Source organism: Salvelinus fontinalis, chromosome 20 (assembly GCF_029448725.1).
Source record: "Salvelinus fontinalis isolate EN_2023a chromosome 20, ASM2944872v1, whole genome shotgun sequence".
In the NCBI taxonomy this organism is placed as follows: Eukaryota; Metazoa; Chordata; class Actinopteri; order Salmoniformes; family Salmonidae; genus Salvelinus; species Salvelinus fontinalis.
In genome coordinates this window covers 31,880,717-31,902,564 of record NC_074684.1, presented here as the reverse complement: position 1 = coordinate 31,902,564, position 21,848 = coordinate 31,880,717, and the positions used below count along the sequence as shown (strand labels likewise).

Sequence of the window (21,848 nt, the reverse complement as noted above, 5' to 3'; positions counted from 1 at the left end):
TTCTACGTTACTGATACCACGGATACTTACCTCTTACCTGGTACTATAGGAATGGTTGTGGAATTATAATGGGTACTTTCTGGTACATTCTTCAAAACTTCAATACTGGTAACTAACTACCTGTTTTGCCTAATAGTGCTTGATAGACTGATTCCTAGAGAAAGAGTAATTCAGTGTTGTAATTCCTAGGTCATTTTTGTGTAATGACTTTTTTAATCATTAAGTAAATCAGAGGTAATTTCTTCACAGTGAAATAAAAGGTACATTTTGTGTTATTGTTTGCTCTTATGGTGTCCTGCTCTGCCCTGTCCTGCCTTACAATATATCAATGTCTGTGTGCAACAAGGTTGATGTATCAAATACTGTACACAATAACATACTGTACTACCAACACATTATTGGCCTGGATGCCACTTCAGACAGAGTTGAATATCATAGTTTGCCAGAATGAACAGAAGAAAAGTTTTACCCCGAAATAGGTATGTCTCCTGATAAAAAGAAACATTTTATTTTTTTGAAAAACAAAGTGATGGGGGAAATCCAAGTGGAAAGGAACAAAGTGAATTGAATTTAAAAGGTGTTAATTTCATGCAAGGAGTTAATTGTAACCGGACACCTGTACTACAGCTAACAGCTCTGAGAGCTGGGAAGTTAAGAGGGCTGATAACTGAGTGTCAGTGGCGTTCCTGTTTCCTGGGCGAGTGCACATCCTTCTGGGACACTGAGCAAGAGGAGTGGATTTGAACTACAGAGATCTTGAAAAGGTACGATTGAATGATGATCATATATTCTATTGTATTTTGGACATTTTTGCAAACGTTTAGGCACCTTTGTATTTTATCCTATCTCTGCTAGTAAACATGAACATCCGACTGGTCCTGGTCGTCCTGCAGTTACTGGCTGTACCATCATTCTCTGTGAGTGATACTTATTTGATTTGATGTATTGCTTGGGTTAAAAAACCATACAGGTGAATAATGATGAGTGAGAAAGTTACAGACTCACCAATACCATATCCCCCCACCTCAGAAATACTAACATCCCCTGTTATTGTATTTTATTTGTGTTCTTTTTTACTACCCTGTTGCCCATAGTACGGGGTAATACTGAACGCATTATTAAGAAACGCTATCTTACCTCTGAAGTTGCTACAGATTTTATTGAGTGTATGACCAATACCCCATCACCTATTCTGCCTTCCTCTTGTGATGATTTAGTTGATCGTTTTTATTGCAATTTAAGGGCAACTGTTGATGCCATAGCTCCAGTAAAGTTGAAAAGGGCCACAGCCAAACGGAGAGGCCCTTGGATGAGTGAGGAAACAAATCAATTAAAGAGAAATTGCAGAAAGACAGAGCGGAAATGGAGAAAGTAAAAGTTACAGGTCTATTATGATATTCTGAGAGAGCAACTTGGCATATATAACAAGGCAATTAGAAAAGCCAGACGGGCTCATTTCTCTAACTCGATCACTAACAAACTGAATAATTTGAGAGTGCTCTTCTCGACCATTGATGGCCTGATAAATCCTACCCCCCCGCAGACCTATGTGAACTTTCCTCCACATCTAAATGTGATGAGTTTGTGGCATATTTTAGAGATAAGATAACCAACATTAGACTGGGTATCAGTCAAGACCCGATGAGAAGTTTGGTGATATGTCCCCTAACCTAGCACGCAAAGCACTATGGATTGATTTCCCCTGGTTGACACAGACATGCTCAGGAAAGTGATATCACAACTTAAGTCTTCTACCTGCCTTCTCGATCCTATCCCCACCACCTTCTTCAAAACAGTTTTTAATTGCATATCTGAAGAAATGCAAGCTATTGTTAATCTCTCCCTGTTTACAGGCATTTTCCCCACTGCACTAAAAACTGCTATGGTGAAACCTCTTCTGAAGAAAGTCATCTAGATTCTTCAGCTCTTAGCAAATTTCAGCCGATCTCCAACCTTCCATTCTTAAGCAAAATTCTGGAGAAATTAGTGTTCAAAGAGCTAAATAATTTTGTAAGTGCCAACCGTATTTAGAATAAAATCCAATCTGGTTTCCGTGCCCACCACAGCATAGAAACAGCCTTATTTACAGTGATACATGATCTTAGAGTTAATACAGATGCCAAACAGCTGTCTGTCCTTGTACTCTTAGATTTAAGTGCTGCATTCAACACTGGTGACCATAATGTCCTTCTGGATGGACTGGAGAGGTGGGTTGGTCTCTCCGGTCCAGTTCTAAATTGGTTTAGGACCTATTTAACTGGTGAATAGTTTTACGGACAATATAAGGTAAAAAAAAAGGTTAAAAAAAACCTAGGTGTTATTTTAGATTCTGAACTCAGTTTCAAATCACACATTAGAAATGTGACCAAGATAGTTTTTTACCACCTGAGGAACATTGTCAAGGTGCGGCCATTTCTCTCTCAGGCTGATACAGACTCATCCATGCTTTTATTACAAGCTGACTTGACTACTGTAATGCTCTCCTGTCTGGTCTACCCAAGAAAGTAATTTGTCAACTGTAGAAACATACAGAATGCTGCAGCACGGGTAGTGACCGAGACCAGACTGAGCACACACTACACTGGTTTTAAGGTCTCTGCACTGGCTGCCTGTGAGTTTTAGAATTCATTTTAAGATGATTCTTTTGGTTTTTAAATCAATCCAGGATTGTGCACCCCAATATATGCAGACATGAATTTAAGTTATGTACCCAGTAGGTCCCTCAGGTCCTCTGGCATTTTTAACTATCCCAAAGCCTCAGACCAAGAGGCATGGAGAGGCAGCCTTTAGTTATTATGCCCCCAGCCTCTGGAATAGCCTGCCAGAGAACCTGAGGGGGACCAAGAGGCATAGAGAGGCAGCCTTTAGTTATTATGCCCCCAGCCTCTTGTTAAGGCTGTCGCTTTCCTCAACCTCAGATGAGGTGAGGAGAGAAGGATCTTCAGACCAAAATGCGGAGTCAGGGAAATAAGCCATCTTTTATTTTATAACAACGATGAACTGATGAAGATGGCAATACGAAAAAAAAAAACACTTTAACAAACTTACAAAATAACAAAACGACGTAGAACGGAACCTGAACATAAACTTACATAGACAAACGTAAACTCACGAACAGGAACGTGCATCGAAACATACGAACAGCCAAACAGCTCCGAAAGTGAATACATCGAACACAACGACGAAAGACATCACAGGAGACAATCACCCACAAACAAACAGTGAGAATGCCCTACCTAAATATGACTCTTGATTAGAGGAAAACGCAAACCACCTGCCTCTAATCAAGAGCCATACCAGGCAAACAAAACCAACATAGAAACAGATAACATAGACTGCCCACCCAAAACACATGCCCTGACCATAAACACATAAAAACAACATAAAACAGGTCAGGATTGTTACACCTCTGGAATAGCCTGCCAGAGAACCTGAGGGGGACCAAGAGGCATGGAGAGACAGCCTTTAGTTACTATGCCCCCAGCCTCTGGAATAGCCTGCCAAAGAACCTGAGGGGGGCTGAAACTGAACATATTAAAACAAATGTTTTGATTTGCTTTCCTCAGGGTTCTTTTTAGTTCAGTTTGTCATTCTTTTTTTTTTTATCTTATGTTTTTTGTGTAGTAAATTATTTCAGCTTTATTTTCATTGTTTTTTTGTTTATTTTTTTTCCCTGTAAAGCACATTGCGTTGATGTTTAAATAAAGCTTGACTTCAGTTGATTTGATGGTGAGAGGTTAGCATGTCTTGGGGGTATGATATTTGTGCTTCTGTAACTTTCTCACTCATCATTATTCTCGATTCGTTTAAGGCCAATATGTAATCACGGTAGCATCCACAATAATATAGAAGTGTTTAGAAACATATTCTGTTTACAATAAAAGTGACTCCAAAATGACACAATACATTATTTACCATTCCTTTCTATTGGGCACAAAATAATCCGAAACATGACCAAAACAAACAGCAAATGCATCCAACAAGTTTGTAGAATCACAAGCTTGATGTAATCATTGCGTGCTAGGAATATGGGACTAAACACTTAGCATTTTACTAAATACTGAACAAAAATATAAATGCAAAATATAAAGTGTTGGTTTCATGTGCTGAAATAAAAGATCCCAGAAATGTTGGGCACAAATTTGTTTACATCCCTGTTAGTGAGCATTTCTCCTTTGCCAAGATAATCCATCTACCTGATAAGTGGGGCATATCAAGAAGCTGATTAAACAGCATGATCATTACGCAGGCATACCTTGTGGTGGGGACAATAAAAGGCCACTATAAAATGTGCAGTTTTGTCACACAACACAATGCCACATACGTCTCAAGTTTTCAGGGATCGTGCAATTAGCATTCTGACTGCAAGAATGTCCAACCTCCAACGACGTTTTAGAGAATTTGGCAGTACGTCCAACTGGCCTCACAACCGCAAACCACGTGTAACCACACCAGCCCAGGACCTCCACATCCGGCTTATTCACTTAAGGGATCGTCTGAGAACAGCCACCTGGACAGCTGATGAAACTGAGGAGTTTTTCTGTCTGTAATAAAGCCCTTTTGTGGGGAAAAACTCTGATTGGCTGGGCTAGGACAACCCATGACTGTGCCCCTGCCCAGTCATGTGAAATCCATAGATTAGGGCATAATGAATTTATTTCAATTGACTGATTTCCTTATATGAACTGTAAATCAGTAAAATCGTTGAAATTATTGCATGTTGGTTTATATCTTTGTTCAGTATACTTAAATACACATATAAGTGAATTTTTTCCAATAATTTTGGTCCCCTAAAATGGGGGGACTATGTACAAAAAGTTCTGTAATTTAAAACAGTTCACCCGATATGGATGAAAATACCCTCAAATTAAAGTTGACAATCTGTACTTTAACCTCATGATCATTGTAACATTTAAAATCCAAAGTGCTGGAGTACAGAGCCAAAACAACAATACATGTGTCGCTTTCCCAACACTCTTGGAGCTCACTATATATCAATGTTATACAAAGCAGATTTTCAGTGAGGTCCTCAATGGAAGACAAACAAAACAAAAACAAACCGGAAACACATATGATGATCTAATACTACTACGTAATACCCCAACATGTATATAAAACAGCAATAATACAACACAACTCGTGTCATTACACATTACAGGCACACACAGTCATATCTTGTTTACAAAAACAGCTGGAATGTGGGGATTTTATATCGTTACCATACTGGTGTGTAAAAGGTTTGTGTAATGATATGTAATTGTTTGTGGTGATAGGATGTTTTCCACTTGCTATTCTGGTGTATACTTACCCAGTACTGTGTTTACTGTCGGGTTATGGTGTTTGGTGTGCTCACTGCTGTTGTGTTCCAGCTAACGGCGCCCAGCAATGACTACTGGGGGGAATACGGAACCTATGGGCCATGCAGCCGCCCCTGTGGCACTGGAGTAGTCATGAGGACCAGGCAATGTATCACTGCAAGGTAAAACAAAAGTGAATGTGAGAGAGTTGAGAGAGTGTGTGTGAGAGAGAGAGAAAAGAGAAAGACAGAAAGAATGAGAGAGAAAAGAGAGACAGAGAAAGAGAGAGTGGAGAGTGTGTGTGAGAGAGAGAGAGAAAAGAGAAAGACAGAAAGAATGAGAGAGAAAAGAGAGACAGAGAAAGAGAGAGTGGAGAGTGTGTGTGAGAGAGAGAGAGAAAAGAGAAAGACAGAAAGAATGAGAGAGAAAAGAGAGACAGAGAAAGAGAGAGTGGAGAGTGTGTGTGAGAGAGAGAGAGAAAAGAGAAAGACAGAAAGAATGAGAGAGAAAAGAGAGACAGAGAAAGAGAGAGTGGAGAGTGTGTGTATGAGGATTGTATGTCTTTCTGACTCCCTCTTTGATTTGCAGGACAGACGGAGGAAACAACTGCGTGGGATCTTCTAAATCTTACCGCACCTGTAATACGCAGGTACACACACACACACACACACACACACACACACACACACACACACACACACACACACACACACACACACACACACACACACACACACACACACACCACACACCACACACCACACACCACGCACACACGCACGCACGCACGCACGCACGCACGCACGCACGCACACACGCACACACGCACACACGCACACACGCACACACAACCCCCCCCCCTCTCCATGAAAACACCAACAGACTGGGATTGTCTGTATTTTCTCCATGCAGGCATGTCCAGTGGGTTCCAGGGATATCCGTGAGGAGCAGTGTGCCCAGTTTAATAGGATGGACTTCCAGAGCAAACGCTATGCCTGGCTGCCTTACCATGGAGGTGCAACGGGAATTACATGCAAATTATAAAGTGTCATATTTCACTGTGGATTATTACCCATATCCTCATTATACATACATGAAGAATGACTAATGTTTGCTGTTTACCTGTGAAGCGTCTAACCCATGTGAGCTGAACTGCGTCCCCCGTGGAGAGAACTTCTTCTACAGACACAGGCCTGCCGTGGTGGACGGGACACCCTGCTATGTGGGCCGCAGTGACATCTGTATCGAAGGCATCTGCAGGGTATTAGTACTTACCTTATATCGTTCTTTTCATTCAACATTTAATAGAATGTTAAATGTATAATAGATAGAATAATAGATAGATAATCAATAATAGAACATTTAATCAACATGCCATGCACGCACGTGCGTGCACACACACACACAGACGCACACACAGACGAACACTCACACTCACAGACATACATACGCACACACACACACACTCACAGACACACATACGCATGCACGCACACATACACACACACTCATATTGTCTTAATCTGTTATCTGATACCTAGGCGGTGATCAACGGAGAGATCCTCGGCATGGACCGTGACGTGGTGCTGGCCCCTCCCGCTCCCGCCGCCAACTTGCGCCACCGCGAGTCCCTCACGTATGCCTACACATACAGCGCCTGGTCCGAGTGCTCAGCCCCCTGCAACGGAGGCACACAGCACCGCAGTGTACAGTGCATGGTCCAGGACTCGACGGCGCCCCACGTGGTGGATGACTCTTACTGCGTCTCCCAGGGACTACCCAGGCCGGCCAGCCAGCAGGCCTGCAACCAGCAGCAGTGTGCCGAGTACAGTGTGTCCAGCTACAGTGTGGTGGGTACTGGGTACTGGGTAGCTACAGTGTGGTGGGTACTGGGTACTGGGTAGCTACAGTGTGGTGGGTACTGGGTAGCTACAGTGTGGTGGTGACTGGCTACCGGTACTGGGTAGCTACAGTGTGGGGGGTACTGGGTACTGGGTAGCTACAGTGTGGTGGGTACTGGGTAGCTACAGTGTGGTGGGGACTGGGTACCGGTACTGGGTAGCTACAGTGTGGGGGGTACTGGGTACTTGGTAGCTACAGTGTGGTGGGTACTGTGTACCGGGAACTGGGTAGCTACAGTGTGGTGGGTACTGGGTAGCTACAGTGTGGTGGGTACTGGGTACCGGGTACTGGGTAGCTACACTGTGGTGGGTACTGGGTACTGGCTAGCTACAGTGTGGTGGGTATCGGGTACTGGGTAGCTACAGTGTGGTGGGTACCGGGTACTGGGTAGCTACAGTGTGGGGGGTACTGGGTACTGGGTAGCTACAGTGTGGTAGGTACTGGGAACCGGGAACTGGGTTGCTACAGTGTGGGGGTACTGGGTACTGGGTAGCTACAGTGTGGTGGGTACTGGGTAGCTACAGTGTACTGGGTACTGGGAACTGGGTAGCTACAGTGTGGTGGGTACTGGATCCTGGGTAGCTACAGTGTGGGGGGTACTGGGTACTGGGTAGCTACAGTGTGGTGGGTACTGGGTAGCTACAGTGTACTGGGTACTGGGAACTGGGTAGCTACAGTGTGGTGGGTATTGGGTACTGGGTAGCTACAGTGTGGTGGGTACCGGGTACTGGGTAGCTACAGTGTGGTGGGTACCGGGTACTGGGTAGCTACAGTGTGGTGGGTACCGGGTACTGGGTAGCTACAGTGTGGTGGGTACTGGGTACTGGCTAGCTACAGTATGGTGGGTACTGGATCCTGGGTAGCTACTGTGTGGTGGGTATTGCTAGCTACAGTGTGGTGGGTATTGGGTACTGGGTAGCTACAGTGTGGTGGGTACTGGGTAGCTACAGTGTGGTGGGTACCGGGTACTGGGTAGCTACAGTGTGGTGGGTACTGGGTACTGGCTAGCTACAGTATGGTGGGTACTGGATCCTAGGTAGCTACTGTGTGGTGGGTACTGCTAGCTACAGTGTGGTTGGTACTGGTACTGGGTAGCTACAGTGTGCTGGGGACTGGGTACTGGGTAGCTACAGTTTGGTGTGTACCGGGTACTGGGTACTGGATAGCTACAGTGTGGTGAGTACTGGGTACTGGGTAGCTACAGTGTGGTAGGTACTGGGAACCGGGTACTGGTTAGCTACAGTGTGGTGGGTACTGGGTACTGGGTAGCTACAGTGTGGTGAGTACTGGGTACCGCATACTGGGTAGCTACAGTGTGGTGGGTACCAGGTACTGGGTACTGGGTAGCTACAGTGTGGTGGGTACTGGGTAGCTACAGTGTGGTGGGGACTGGGTAGCTACAGTGTACTGAGTACTGGGTAGCTACAGTGTGGTGGGTACTGGATACTGGGTAGTTACAGTGTGATGGGTATCGGGTACTGAGTAGCTACAGTGTGGTGAGTACTGGGTACTGGGTAGCTACAGTGTGGTGAGTACTGGGTACTGGGTACTGAGTAGCTACAGTGTGGTGAGTACTGGGTACTGGGTAGCTACAGTGTGGTGAGTACTGGGTACTGGGTACTGAGTAGCTACAGTGTGGTGAGTACTGGGTACTGGGTAGCTACAGTGTGGTGAGTACTGGGTACTGGGTACTGGGTAGCTACAGTGTGGTGAGTACTGGGTACTGGGTACTGGGTAGCTACAGTGTGGTGGGTACTGGGTACCGGGTACCAGTACGGCCAGTATAGAGTCAACGTTAACAGTATGAAGACAGAGGGTAGATTAGGAGAGTGTTTCCCAAACCTCTCTGTCAACAAGATGTATCTGTCGGTACGCAAAATCATGTTCAATATACTGTACCTCTCTAGCAAGGTGTAAACTACTGTACTATCCAACTACAGTGTCGCCACAGAATGATTTTCAGATTGCAGATTTTGTTTTGCCGCTAAATTCCCTAATTGATTTGTCCAATGTCTAGTGCTCAGTGAGCTGTGGTGATGGCCAGCAGACCAGGGAGGTGTTCTGTGTGGGGGCGGGAGGAGAGCGTCTTGGGGAGCAGGCCTGCAGTGGTCTGGCACGCCCACCCACAGTCCAGGCCTGCCGCAAACTAGCCTGCCATACCCACATCAGCTGGCACGTCAATGACTTCGGACTGGTGAGAAAGAACTTTTTTTTATTGGGTCAAAATCATACATTACAAAACACTTTAAACAACATACATAAACAATGAGAGAGAGAGTGAGAGATACTTTTGACAGACTACAGTACACTCTTATGTATCCTCTCATCTTTCCTTACTTTTGTGTCACTCTCTCCCTCTCTATCCTTCTATCCTCCTGCTCTTTCTCACTTTCCTCTACCGCTCTCTCTCTCTCTCTCTCCTTGTCCCTATAGTGCTCTAAGAAGTGTGGTGGAGGGGTGCGTGAGAGAAGGGTGGTGTGTATGGACATAGAACAGAACCCACATGGGGAGGAAAGATGTTCCCCCCAACCCAGACCCCCCACTGTGGAGCACTGTAACACCCAGGCCTGCCATGAAGCCCAGAGTTAGTCCAATCCCTCTCTGTCTGTGTCTGTGTCTGTGTCTGTGTGTGTGTGTGTGTGTGTGTGTGTGTGTGTGTGTGTGTGTGTGTGTGTGTGTGTGTGTGTGTGTGTGTGTGTGTGTGTGTGTGTGTGTGTGTGTGTGTGTGTGTGTGTTTCTGTTTCTGTTCATCCTTGTCTCTCTCTGTATAGGTGTACCAAGTGTCCATGACCCAAGAGAACATGATAGAACTCTGAGAGGATTTGTGCCTTATGACCCTTCAGGTATGTGTACGTGTGTGTGTGAAATTATAATCATCCATGTGCGTATACTGTCTTGGGATAATTAAAGTAGAGACAGAAATAGCCTACCGTTTATTTATCACTCATTTCTCACTCCATCAAATCAGAGTTGACTATGAGACTATCTATCCTCAGGTTAAAACACACTTCTCTGAAGACTTGTTCTCCCTGCAAGCCTCAATGCTCCAATCAGTTCTGTTTTTCAAATCCGTTTTGGTCTACAGACTGTCCAATCAGCAAGTTACAATTGACCAAATGGGATTTGTGCATGTTCAGACAGCAGTCATTTGCTGACATAGCTATGCTAGTTGTCATAGTAACGGCGGGTGTGTGCACAGTGGTGTAAGTTGATTGGTGGTGGTCAGTGGAGGCTGCTGAGGGGAGGGTCAGCTCATAATAAGGTCTGAAATGGAACAAATGGAATGGCATCAAACACCTGGAAAACCATAGGTTTTATGTATTTGATACCATTCCACCTATTCCACTCCAGCCATTAACACGAGCCCGTCCTCCCACATTAAGGTGCCACCAACCTCCTGTGCTGGTGGTAGTGGTGCTAAAACACACTTCTCTTATGGTACATACTGTATGTCCCAGTCCTCCCTGTCTAGACCAAAGGTATCCAACTCTGACCCTACGAGGTCCAGATCCTGCTGGGTTTCTCTTCTACCTGATAACTAATTGTACCCACCTGGTGTCCCAGGTCTGAATCAGTCCAGGAACTAGCTTTGAGGTCCAGAGTTGAATTTGAGTGGTCTAGGGAGTGTTGTAATCCATCATAAAATCGTAGCTAGATATATACAACACAGGTTCCACTTGCCAAACTGGTAGGCCTATATCTAAAAATATACTGTTTAGCTAAACATACCTACCACTACTAAATATACTGTCTAGCTAAACATACCTACCACTACTAAACATACCTACCACTACTAAACATACCTACCACTACTAAACATACCTACCACTACTAAACATACCTACCACTAGTAAATATACTGTCTAGCTAAACATACCTACCACTACTAAATATACTGTCTAGCTAAACATACCTACCACTAGTAAATATACTGTCTAGCTAAACATACCTACCACTACTAAACATACCTACCACTACTAAACATACCTACCACTACTAAATATACCTACCACTACTAAACATACCTACCACTACTAAACATACCTACCACTACTAAATATACTGTCTAGCTAAACATACCTACCACTACTAAATATACTGTCTAGCTAAACATACCTACCACTACTAAACATACCTACCACTACTAAACATACCTACCACTACTAAATATACCTACCACTACTAAACATACCTACCACTACTAAACATACTGTCTAGCTAAACATACCTACCACTACTAAACATACTGTCTAGCTAAACATACCTACCACTACTAAACATACCTACCACTACTAAACATACCTACCACTACTAAACATACCTACCACTACTAAATATACTGTCTAGCTAAACATACCTACCACTACTAAACATACCTACCACTACTAAACATACCTACCACTACTAAACATACTGTCTAGCTAAACATACCTACCACTACTAAACATACCTACCACTACTAAACATACCTACCACTACTAAACATACTGTCTAGCTAAACATACCTACCACTACTAAACATACCTACCACTAGTAAACATACTGTCTAGCTAAACATACCTACCACTACTAAACATACTGTCTAGCTAAACATACCTACCACTACTAAACATACCTACCACTACTAAATACACTGTCTAGCTAAACATACCTACCACTACTAAACATACCTACCACTACTAAACATACCTACCACTACTAAATATACTGTCTAGCTAAACATACCTACCACTACTAAACATACCTACCACTACTAAACATACCTACCACTACTAAATATACTGTCTAGCTAAACATACCTACCACTACTAAACATACCTACCACTACTAAACATACCTACCACTACTAAACATACCTACCACTACTAAATATACTGTCTAGCTAAACATACCTACCACTACTAAACATACCTACCACTACTAAACATACCTACCACTACTAAATATACTGTCTAGCTAAACATACCTACTACTACTAAACATACCTACCACTACTAAACATACCTACCACTACTAAACATACCTACCACTACTAAACATACCTACCACTACTAAACATACCTACCACTACTAAACATACCTACCACTACTAAACATACCTACCACTACTAAACATACCTACCACTACTAAACATACCTACCACTACTAAACATACCTACCACTACTAAACATACCTACCACTACTAAATATACTGTCTAGCTAAACATACCTACCACTACTAAACATACCTACTACTACTAAACATACCTACCACTACTAAACATACCTATCACTACTAAACATACCTACCACTACTAAACATACCTACCACTACTAAACATACCTACCACTACTAAACATACCTACCACTACTAAACATACCTACCACTACTAAACATACCTACCACTACTAAATATACTGTCTAGCTAAACATACCTACTACTACTAAACATACCTACCACTACTAAACATACCTACCACTACTAAACATACCTACCACTACTAAACATACCTACCACTACTAAACATACCTACCACTAGTAAACATACCTACCACTACTAAATATACTGTCTAGCTAAACATACCTACTACTACTAAACATACCTACCACTACTAAACATACCTACCACTACTAAACATACCTACCACTACTAAACATACCTACCACTACTAAACATACCTACCACTACTAAACATACTTACCACTACTAAACATACCTACCACTACTAAACATACCTACCACTACTAAACATACCTACCACTACTAAACATACCTACCACTACTAAACATACCTACCACTACTAAACATACCTACCACTACTAAACATACTTACCACTACTAAACATACCTACCACTAGTAAACATACCTACCACTACTAAACATACCTACCACTACTAAACATACCTACCACTACTAAACATACCTACCACTACTAAACATACCTACCACTACTAAACATACCTACCACTACTAAACATACCTACCACTACTAAACATACTGTCTAGCTAAACATACCTACCACTACTAAACATACTGTCTAGCTAAACATACCTACCACTACTAAACATACCTACCACTACTAAACATACCTACCACTACTAAACATACCTACCACTACTAAACATACTGTCTAGCTAAACATACCTACCACTACTAAATATACTGTCTAGTTAAACATACCTACCACTACTAAATACACTGTCTAGTTAAACATACCTACCACTACTAAACATACCTACCACTACTAAACATACCTACCACTACTAAACATACCTACCACTACTAAATATACTGTCTAGTTAAACATACCTACCACTATTAAACATACCTACCACTACTAAACATACCTACCACTACTAAACATACCTACCACTACTAAACATACCTACCACTACTAAATATACTGTCTAGTTAAACATACCTACCACTACTAAATACACTGTCTAGTTAAACATACCTACCACTACTAAACATACCTACCACTACTAAACATACCTACCACTACTAAACATACCTACCACTACGAAACATACCTACCACTACTAAATATACTGTCTAGCTAAACATACCTACCACTACTAAACATACCTACCACTACTAAACATACCTACCACTAGTAAATATACCATAGCAAAAAATAAACACACCCAGTACTACATATTCTTACATGCTCATTTTCATCCGGGTGGGTGTTTACTTTTTGTATATGTACTTTAAGTATAATATAGAGTTCAGTTGGGCCTTCGCGCCTCACCAAACAAAGGAAAGGAGTGGTGATCAACAACAATGACAAAAATCATGAGAAGGGCTTACCAAGGAAAACTTCCAAAAGGGCTGATTTGAGGTGAAAAGGAGTTGTTGCACTCCACAAAGAAAAGGCAGAGATTTATTTATTTTTGCTCGCTTTAATCCATTGTACAGGATGCGAACAGACGACTGACGTTTCAACGTCAAGCTAACGTCTTCCTCAGAGTGATTTAAAAAAATAAATCTCTGCCTTTCTTTGTGGAGTGCTCCAACTCCCTTTATCTTGAATGAGTCCTTTTGGAAGTTTGTCTTGGTAAGCTACTCTCATTAAGTATAGGGTATTTGTATACATTATGTAAACATGTGACCTTATGTGTGTTTCCTCTCTTTAGCCACTAACACAGTGTACGACCCTTACTCCACCACCGTGGTTGGTCCCCACTGTGCCCAGTCATACTATGGCTGCTGCCCGGATGGCCACACATCCGCTGGTGGGCATAGAGGAGAGGGCTGTCCCACAGATCACTGTGAACGCACCCGGTAAGAACTTGGGTCTGCTCAGTACGGTGCAACGTTAGAGAACATTACATAACGTTCAGATAGAGATAGCGTTGTGTTGAACACACATGGCACAAAGAGTTTGATTCTGACAAAAATGTATGTTACTTGCAGTCCAACTAGTGACTTTCAACTTGATGGTCTATATTAGGGCTGCCCAACCCTCTTCCTGGAGATCTACCGTCCTGTTGGTTTTCAGTCCAACCCTCTTCCTGGAGATCTACTGTCCTGTTGGTTTTCAGTCCAACCCTAATTTAACAAACCTGATTCTACTAATTAGCTGCTCAACAAGAACTTAACTAGCTGAATCAGATACGCTAAATTAGGGTTGGACCGAAAACCTACAGGACAGCAGATCTCCAGGAAGAGGGTTGGGCAGCCCTGGCCTGTATGGATGCCGTCTGTGTCCGTGTTTCTGTCTCACCTGTCTTTGTGTGTGTCTGTCCATACCAGCTACCTGTTGGTTTATTTTCTATATCTTACCTGTGTGTGTGTCTGGTTGTCAGGTACGGCTGCTGTCTGGATGGGGTGACTCCTGCTCAGGGTCATGGAAGGGCAGGATGTGCTGATTACCACCCACCTGCGGTAAGAGCTACTACCTTCCATTATACCAGAGTGGCGCAGCGGTCTAAGGCACTGTATCTCAGTGCTAGAGGCATCACTACAGACACCCTGGTTCGAATCCAGGCTGCATCACAACCGGCCGTGATTGGGAGTTCCATAGGGCGGCGCACAATGGGCCCAGTGTCGTCATGGGTTTGGCCGGTGTAGGCCGTTATTGTAAATAAGAATTTGTTCTTAAACTGACTTACCTAGTTTAATAAAGGTTAAATATATATATATATATATATATATATATGTCTTACTATACCACCTGTTTGTCTGTCTTTCTGTATGTATGTATGTCTCTCTGTGTGTGCGTGTGTCTGACTTTCTCTCTCTCTCTCTCTGCAGGACCACTCCGCCCCAGCTTATGCTCAGTCCGGCCATATGTGCTCCCTGTCACGTGACGATGGACCCTGTGCCAACTGGTCATCCCGCTTCTACTACAACTCAGCCACTGGCAGCTGTACCCAGTTCTGGTACGGTGGTTGCCATGGCAACGCCAACAACTTTGTGTCCAGGGACATTTGCCAGAGGGAGTGTGGCGGCGCCGTCGTGACACCACGACAGGCATCCCCACCCGCACGGTCTGGCATGAGAGTAAGGGTGGGTGCGAGGGCGAGGGCGAGGGCATACCGCGCCCGGTCTTAAGAGACACAGGATGAATGTGTTTCAGTCACACACACACCGTACAGAGGAAAGGAAAGCTGTGAAGCAATTCAATAAATTACTTCATCTGTGTGCCAATGTCTTCCAAAATCTGACTTGCACCATTTCTCTGTGCTTCCTGTCATTGTTGATATCAATAAACTGAACAAATCTGAATCATGTTATCCTTCTTCTTGTGTCATAATATATTTTTATTTACTTTTTACACTTGAAGAGTGGCCCCAGTTTATCACTGGCATTATAAATATAACGTAGTAAATTGAGACTTTTATTTTGAATAGGTGCTTTTACTTTGAAATAGATAGACATTTTCTCCACTTTTTAGTGATGGCCATTCGGAGTCTTTTCGGTGAGCCAGCCAACTTGGCTCCTTTCACGTAAAAGAGCTGGCCTATTTGACTCCCAAACGGCTCTTCGTTCAAAATGTTTAAAAATCGACCTAGAGCCATGACAACATGGCAAACCTCCAATGTAAAGCAAAAGGTTGTCAGATCGTGGAATGTGCGTTCAAATAAATTTGTACCCGAGCAAATTATTATATATATTTTTTTACTCTCTGAAGAAATCTGCGTGAACCAGATTGACGCGCTCTCACCACTATTTATTGTTTCTGCAGTGAGGATTTTCACTCTTTAGAAAAATTATTTGTGTGCTCCAAAAGCAATCGTAGCAGTTCGCAAATCAGGGAGCCAAACGTATGGCTCTTTCACCACTGCGGTTCGGTTCCCGACGTTCAGCAAAAAATATCCGTTCAAGAGCCGTTCCCGAACGAACCATCACTACTTCCTTTCTCGTAATTTCTTTCCATACAGCTGCATTCCACGGGGCTAGCAGCGCAATAACAGCCATTTAAACGCTGAATCTGTAAGTCTAGCTTTAAAAGTATAATCGGACACCAGCACAAACATGGTAAGTGTGATTGCACTATACGAAGAGCAAAAACAATCTGAACTACATTATCCAATCATTCGACTCTTGCTGAGCTAGCTAGCTAAAACTGTGGCTAGCTGGCTAGCCCGAGCCACAGGGCTCTGGCATGAGCTCACAACTTTACTAGCTAGATACACATTTGCCTAATGAGCAAAATGCAGTCATTTACACTGTTAGCAAGCTTCGCGGATGTTGATGCGTATCATACAATAACAGCAACTCTATGCGTTATCGAGACAGTAAGCAAAGCTGATCCGTTAGGAACTGTTATGAGGTTCGTCAGACCAAATTCCATCTGCTCAATTCTTGTTGGATAAATTGTAACTTTGTCTTTATAATAAAATACCATTTGAGCTGTGGTAAAGTGTAACAATATTTACTTAATGCAATTGTGGAAGACAACGTCATGGTCGGTGTGTTTTGGTTGTTACTGTATAGGCCAAATACACACTTACATATGTAAAAAACCGACAGTGTTTTTGTCTTTACAGTCACACACAATTCTGCTTGTCCAGCCAACTAAGAGACCAGAGGGGCGAACATATGCCGACTACGAGTCAGTCAACGAATGCATGGAAGGTGCGAATCAGTCTACAGACACTGAGTGGTGCCGTTTGGGTCTCTGAAGTGGTTGTTCCCAGTAGCGATAAAAAACTTTACCCCACTTTTTTTTATGGAGGTATAGGCTACTACCCGAACGTCCAATAAGAAGACAGATTTTCATGTTTAGTTTCAAAACGTTTTGCTACGGTGTGCCCTACTGAACACGACCTCCGGTGTAGGCCCTACTTAAAGAACACTGTGTCAACGAATGGTTAAAAGAAGCGGTTGGCCGTCCTATTGCCTCTGACCAGAACATTGGCCGTCACTTACTGTTAATATCCAGACGATTCCACATGGTGACATTCTGCTTTTAACTGTTGGTCAGCACGGTGTGTTTTGTCCTGAGCTCAGAAGTATTTTCACATGATGTATCCTCGTTCTATGTATCACTGTCTCAACCTGTGTCCCTCCTGATCCAGGTGTGTGTAAGATGTATGAAGAGCACCTGAAGAGGATGAATCCCAACAGTCCCTCCATCACCTATGACATCAGCCAGCTGTTTGACTTCATTGATGACTTGGCGGACCTCAGCTGTCTAGTGTAAGTAGTACTGTACAACCTCACCGTTAGAGCCCAATGGTTTAGCAATAAATCCACCTTGCATTTCAGAGGTGCTATTATTATACTGCATGGTTGTATTTGTTAGTTGACACTGTAGCGAAATGTTTTGTAGTGGGGGGGGGGACAAACAAAATGTTTTCTTATTTGACAAGTTCAGGTAATCCCTCACCGTTTTGGCTCGTTGGCTTCCATTCCTAGTGAATACCACCCTGGTCTATCCTGTCATTTCACAGCTTTGCCAAGGTTTTAGGGAACTAGGGTTCCATTTTGGATTGCGACTAAGAATTGCCTTCTGTTTTTCCCCCGGGTAATTAGATCTGGTAGGCTATTTGACCCCAGGAAATAATTCTCTCTACCAATTGAGCACAAGGCTTAATGTCGTGGGAGAACAATCTTATGTTCATGACATGTCTCTCCTGGGTCTTATTTTGCGGGTAGCAGGTAGCCTAGTGGTTAGAGCGTTGGGCCAGTAACCCAAAGGTTGCTGGATCGAATCTTAGAGTAAAAATCTGTCGTTCTGCCACTGAACAAGGCAGTTAACCCACTGTTCCCCAGTAGGCTGTCATTGTAAATAAGAACAAATTCTTAACTGACTTGCCTAGTTAAATAAAGGTTCAATTAAAAAAATGTTTTGGAAAAAAAGAGGGTTTCTTGTTGGAAATGTTGATGTATTTCCTCCCGGTTTGTTTGTTTTTATTCTGTTTGGTGGCTAATGAATACTAACCTCCTGCTCTTCATTTAGGTACCGGGCGGACACTCAGACGTACCAGCCGTACAACAAAGACTGGATCAAGGAGAAGATTTACGTGCTCCTGCGGCGTCAGGCCCAACAAGCTGGGAAGTAAAGGCAGGCAGGAAGGGGCGTAGCCAAGAGGTTGCCCCCATTGCACAGATCGAGGGTCAGTTTGCTCTACCACGATCAGAACCCAAACCACTAGGAGGTAAAAACCCTGATTCTGGAACAGTGCATGGGGGCAACTTCATCAGATGGGTGTAGGGGTGGGCCTTGGTTTTATTGGTCTGGGTTATTACTGGGCTGTATAAAGGGAGGGGGACAGTGGCCCTGTTCGAGTACACACAAAACAAAGTGCAACCTCCCTTCCTTGAGAATCACAGATCTAGAAGTGATTGGATAGATGCGAGCAAGGTTATCAACCTATTGCTTTCGCCAATCCAACCAGATCAGATCAGTGAATACTCCAAGGAAGGGAGAAAACAACTATATTGAAGGTATTCTAACTGGGACTGATCTGGGGGTGGGGTGATGGGACAGTGATCTATGGGGAGGGGCTTGGGAGACAAGCCTGTGATTTGTTTGGGTCTATTTGTGGGAGGGACTAGTTGCTTGGTGAAGATGGGTCTATTGAACAGAAGAAAAACGAGCTAAAAACAGGACAACTATTTAAGTACTGTTTTTCTTTTTGTTCAAGGAAGAGGGATATGAGTGACTATTTGCTTTGTTTTTATACATTTTAAGGGAGAACTGAATTGTAACATGCCACTAAGGGTGTGATTTTGTTCATTTAAAAAAAATGAAATTAAAATGTTGATTTTTGATTTAGGGTGATGTTAGTGTCAGTAGATTAATTTCCATATTTGCACCTCTTACTGTCATTCTCATTTGAAACCTGTCTGTTTTTGTAAACGTATTTGCCTGACATCTGATTTCATGTTCATTTGTTATTTTCTCTGAATACAGTAAATTAACTATTGTTTTCAGATTTGATTTGTGGAGTGTCTTTTTTACTGAAAGCATATCAATATACTTCTTATGGTACAGACTGCATCTATGCTTTTATACTGAGAAGATGAGAACAAGCAGAGCAGAAGAGGAAAATCTTTATGTAAAGATTATCAATATATAGCTCGTCTTCGGTGTAATAAAGATTCACAAATGGATTGAATTCCTTAAATAGAAACATTTGGTAAATTACCAGAGGATGAAACATGACATTCTCTAGGGAGACCTGAATCTGAAAAGATTCTTCCAAATAATTTAATATTTTCCTATTACTGTGCACGTGTAGTAGTTATGATTCCTTGTCATTAGCTGCATATATCTTCATATTTTGCACCAAGTGATGCTGAGAGGCTCTTGTCTTACGTTTTGAAACCTGTGTACTGTTGCTTTAAAATGTGGCGGGCTGCTCGATATGCACCCAGCTGCAGCCCCACAGAAGCCTGCCACTAAAACTAGGCAGGTTTCCATTGACCCAGGTTTATTCAACAAAAGCAATGTCGCAAATGTGACGTGAAATGGAATATATAGAGAAATTTTCAAAAAATGAAAGTTTTTATCCTTTCATCAGTGGTGGATTTATATTTTGGTAAAACTTTATTGCGAACAAATGATAGAAACAGTGATTTTTGAATAAGTGATTAATGCTGACTCATTTTGAAGGTACGCGGGGTACGTAATATCACGTAACTATAAATCACCAGTCCGCATTTCATTCATTCAAGCATATGCTTGCAGGACAGAGCAACAAATTTAATGTATTTGGCACATGCACCGAATACAATAGATGTAGACTTTACTGTGAAATGCTTACTTATGAGCTAACAATGCTGAGTTAGTGAGAAAGATGTGCTGATAAAAAATAAGAAGTAGTAAAACAAAACAACAATAAGGCTATCTACAAGTAGTACCGGTACCAAGTCAATGTGCAGGTGTACATGTAGGTAGGGGTAAAAGTGACTAGGCAGCAGCATATGTGTATGTGTGTAGCGTAAATATGCGTGTGTGTGGGTAGAGCCTATGAAGATGGGGGTGTGCTCGGCCCTCTGTTTCCTGTAGTCCACAATAAGCTCCTTTGTTTTGCTGACATTGAGGGAGAGGTTGTTGTCCTGGCACCACACTGCCAGTTCTCTGACCTCCCTATAGGCCATCTCATCGTTGTCGGTGACCACTGTTGTGTTGTCAGCAAACTTAATAATGGTGTTAGAGTCATGTTTGGCCACGCAGTCGTGGGTGAACAGGGAATACAGGAGGGGACTAAGTACACATCTCTGAGGGGCCCCAGTGTTAAGGATCAGCTTGGCAGACGTATTGTTGCCTACTCTTACCACCTGGGGGAGGCCCGTCAGGAAGTCCAGGATCCAGTTGCAGAGGGAGGTGTTTATTCCCAGAGTCCTTAGCTTAGTGATGAGCTTTGTGGGCACTATGGTGTTGAACGCTGAGCTGTATGTAGACAATGAACATCATTCTCACATAGGTGTTCCTTTTGTCCAGGTGAGAAAGGTCAGTGTGGAGTGTGATTGAGATTGCGTCATCTGTGGATCTGTTGGGGCGGTATGCGAACTGGAGTGGGTCTAGGGTGTCCGGGAGGATGCTGTTGATGTGAGCCATGACCAGCCTTTCAAAGCACTTCATGGCTACCGATGTGAGTACCACAGGGCGGTAATCATTTAGGCAGGTTACCTTCGCTTCCTTGGGCACAGGGATTATGGTGGTCTGCTTGAAACATGTAGGTATTACAGACTCGGTCAGGGAGAGGTTGAAAATGTCAGTGAAGACACTTGCCAGTTGGTCCGCGCATGCTTTGCGTACACATCCTGGTAATCCGTCTGGCCCAGCGGCATTGTGAATGTTGACCTGTTTAAAGGTTTTGTTCACATCAGCAACCGAGAGCGTTATCACACAGTCATCCAGAACAGCTGGTGCTCTCGTGCATGCTTCCGTGTTGCTTGCCTCGAAGCGAGCATAAAAGGCATTCAGCTCGTCTGGTAGGCTTGCGTCACTGGGCAGCTTGCGTCTGGGTTTCCCTTTGTAGTCCGTAATAGTTTTCAAGCCCTGCCACGTCTGACAAGCGTCAGAGCCGGTGTAGTAGGATTCAATCTTAATCCTGTATTGACGCTTTGCTTGTTTGATGGTTTATCTGAGGGCATAGCGGTATTTCTTATAAGCGTCCGGATTAGTCTCCCGCTCCTTGAAAGCGGCAGCTCTAGCCTTTAGCTCGATGCGGATGTTGCCTGTAATCCATGGCTTCT

The 21,848-nt window shown here is 43.2% G+C and overlaps 2 protein-coding genes across 2 annotated transcripts; both read left to right on the top strand.

The window, feature by feature from the left end:
* The first annotated feature begins 5,333 nt into the window (after window positions 1-5,333).
* Window positions 5,334-15,746, top strand: LOC129817885 (papilin-like). The gene is made up of 11 exons (XM_055873484.1): window positions 5,334-5,479; window positions 5,886-5,946; window positions 6,210-6,312; window positions 6,428-6,558; window positions 6,839-7,147; window positions 9,217-9,393; window positions 9,633-9,783; window positions 9,971-10,042; window positions 14,327-14,474; window positions 14,999-15,077; window positions 15,447-15,746. Exons 1-11 carry the CDS (start codon window positions 5,334-5,336, stop codon window positions 15,744-15,746), a joined length of 1,677 nt encoding a protein of 558 aa, XP_055729459.1.
* Window positions 15,747-16,390: 644 nt separating this feature from the next.
* On the top strand, window positions 16,391-19,579 carry LOC129817723 (enhancer of rudimentary homolog). Its single transcript, XM_055873229.1, has 4 exons — window positions 16,391-16,673; window positions 17,186-17,273; window positions 17,717-17,837; window positions 18,601-19,579. The coding sequence occupies exons 1-4, from the start codon at window positions 16,671-16,673 to the stop codon at window positions 18,701-18,703; spliced, it is 315 nt and encodes a 104-aa protein (XP_055729204.1). The 5' UTR covers window positions 16,391-16,670; the 3' UTR covers window positions 18,704-19,579.
* The last annotated feature ends 2,269 nt before the right edge of the window (window positions 19,580-21,848 follow it).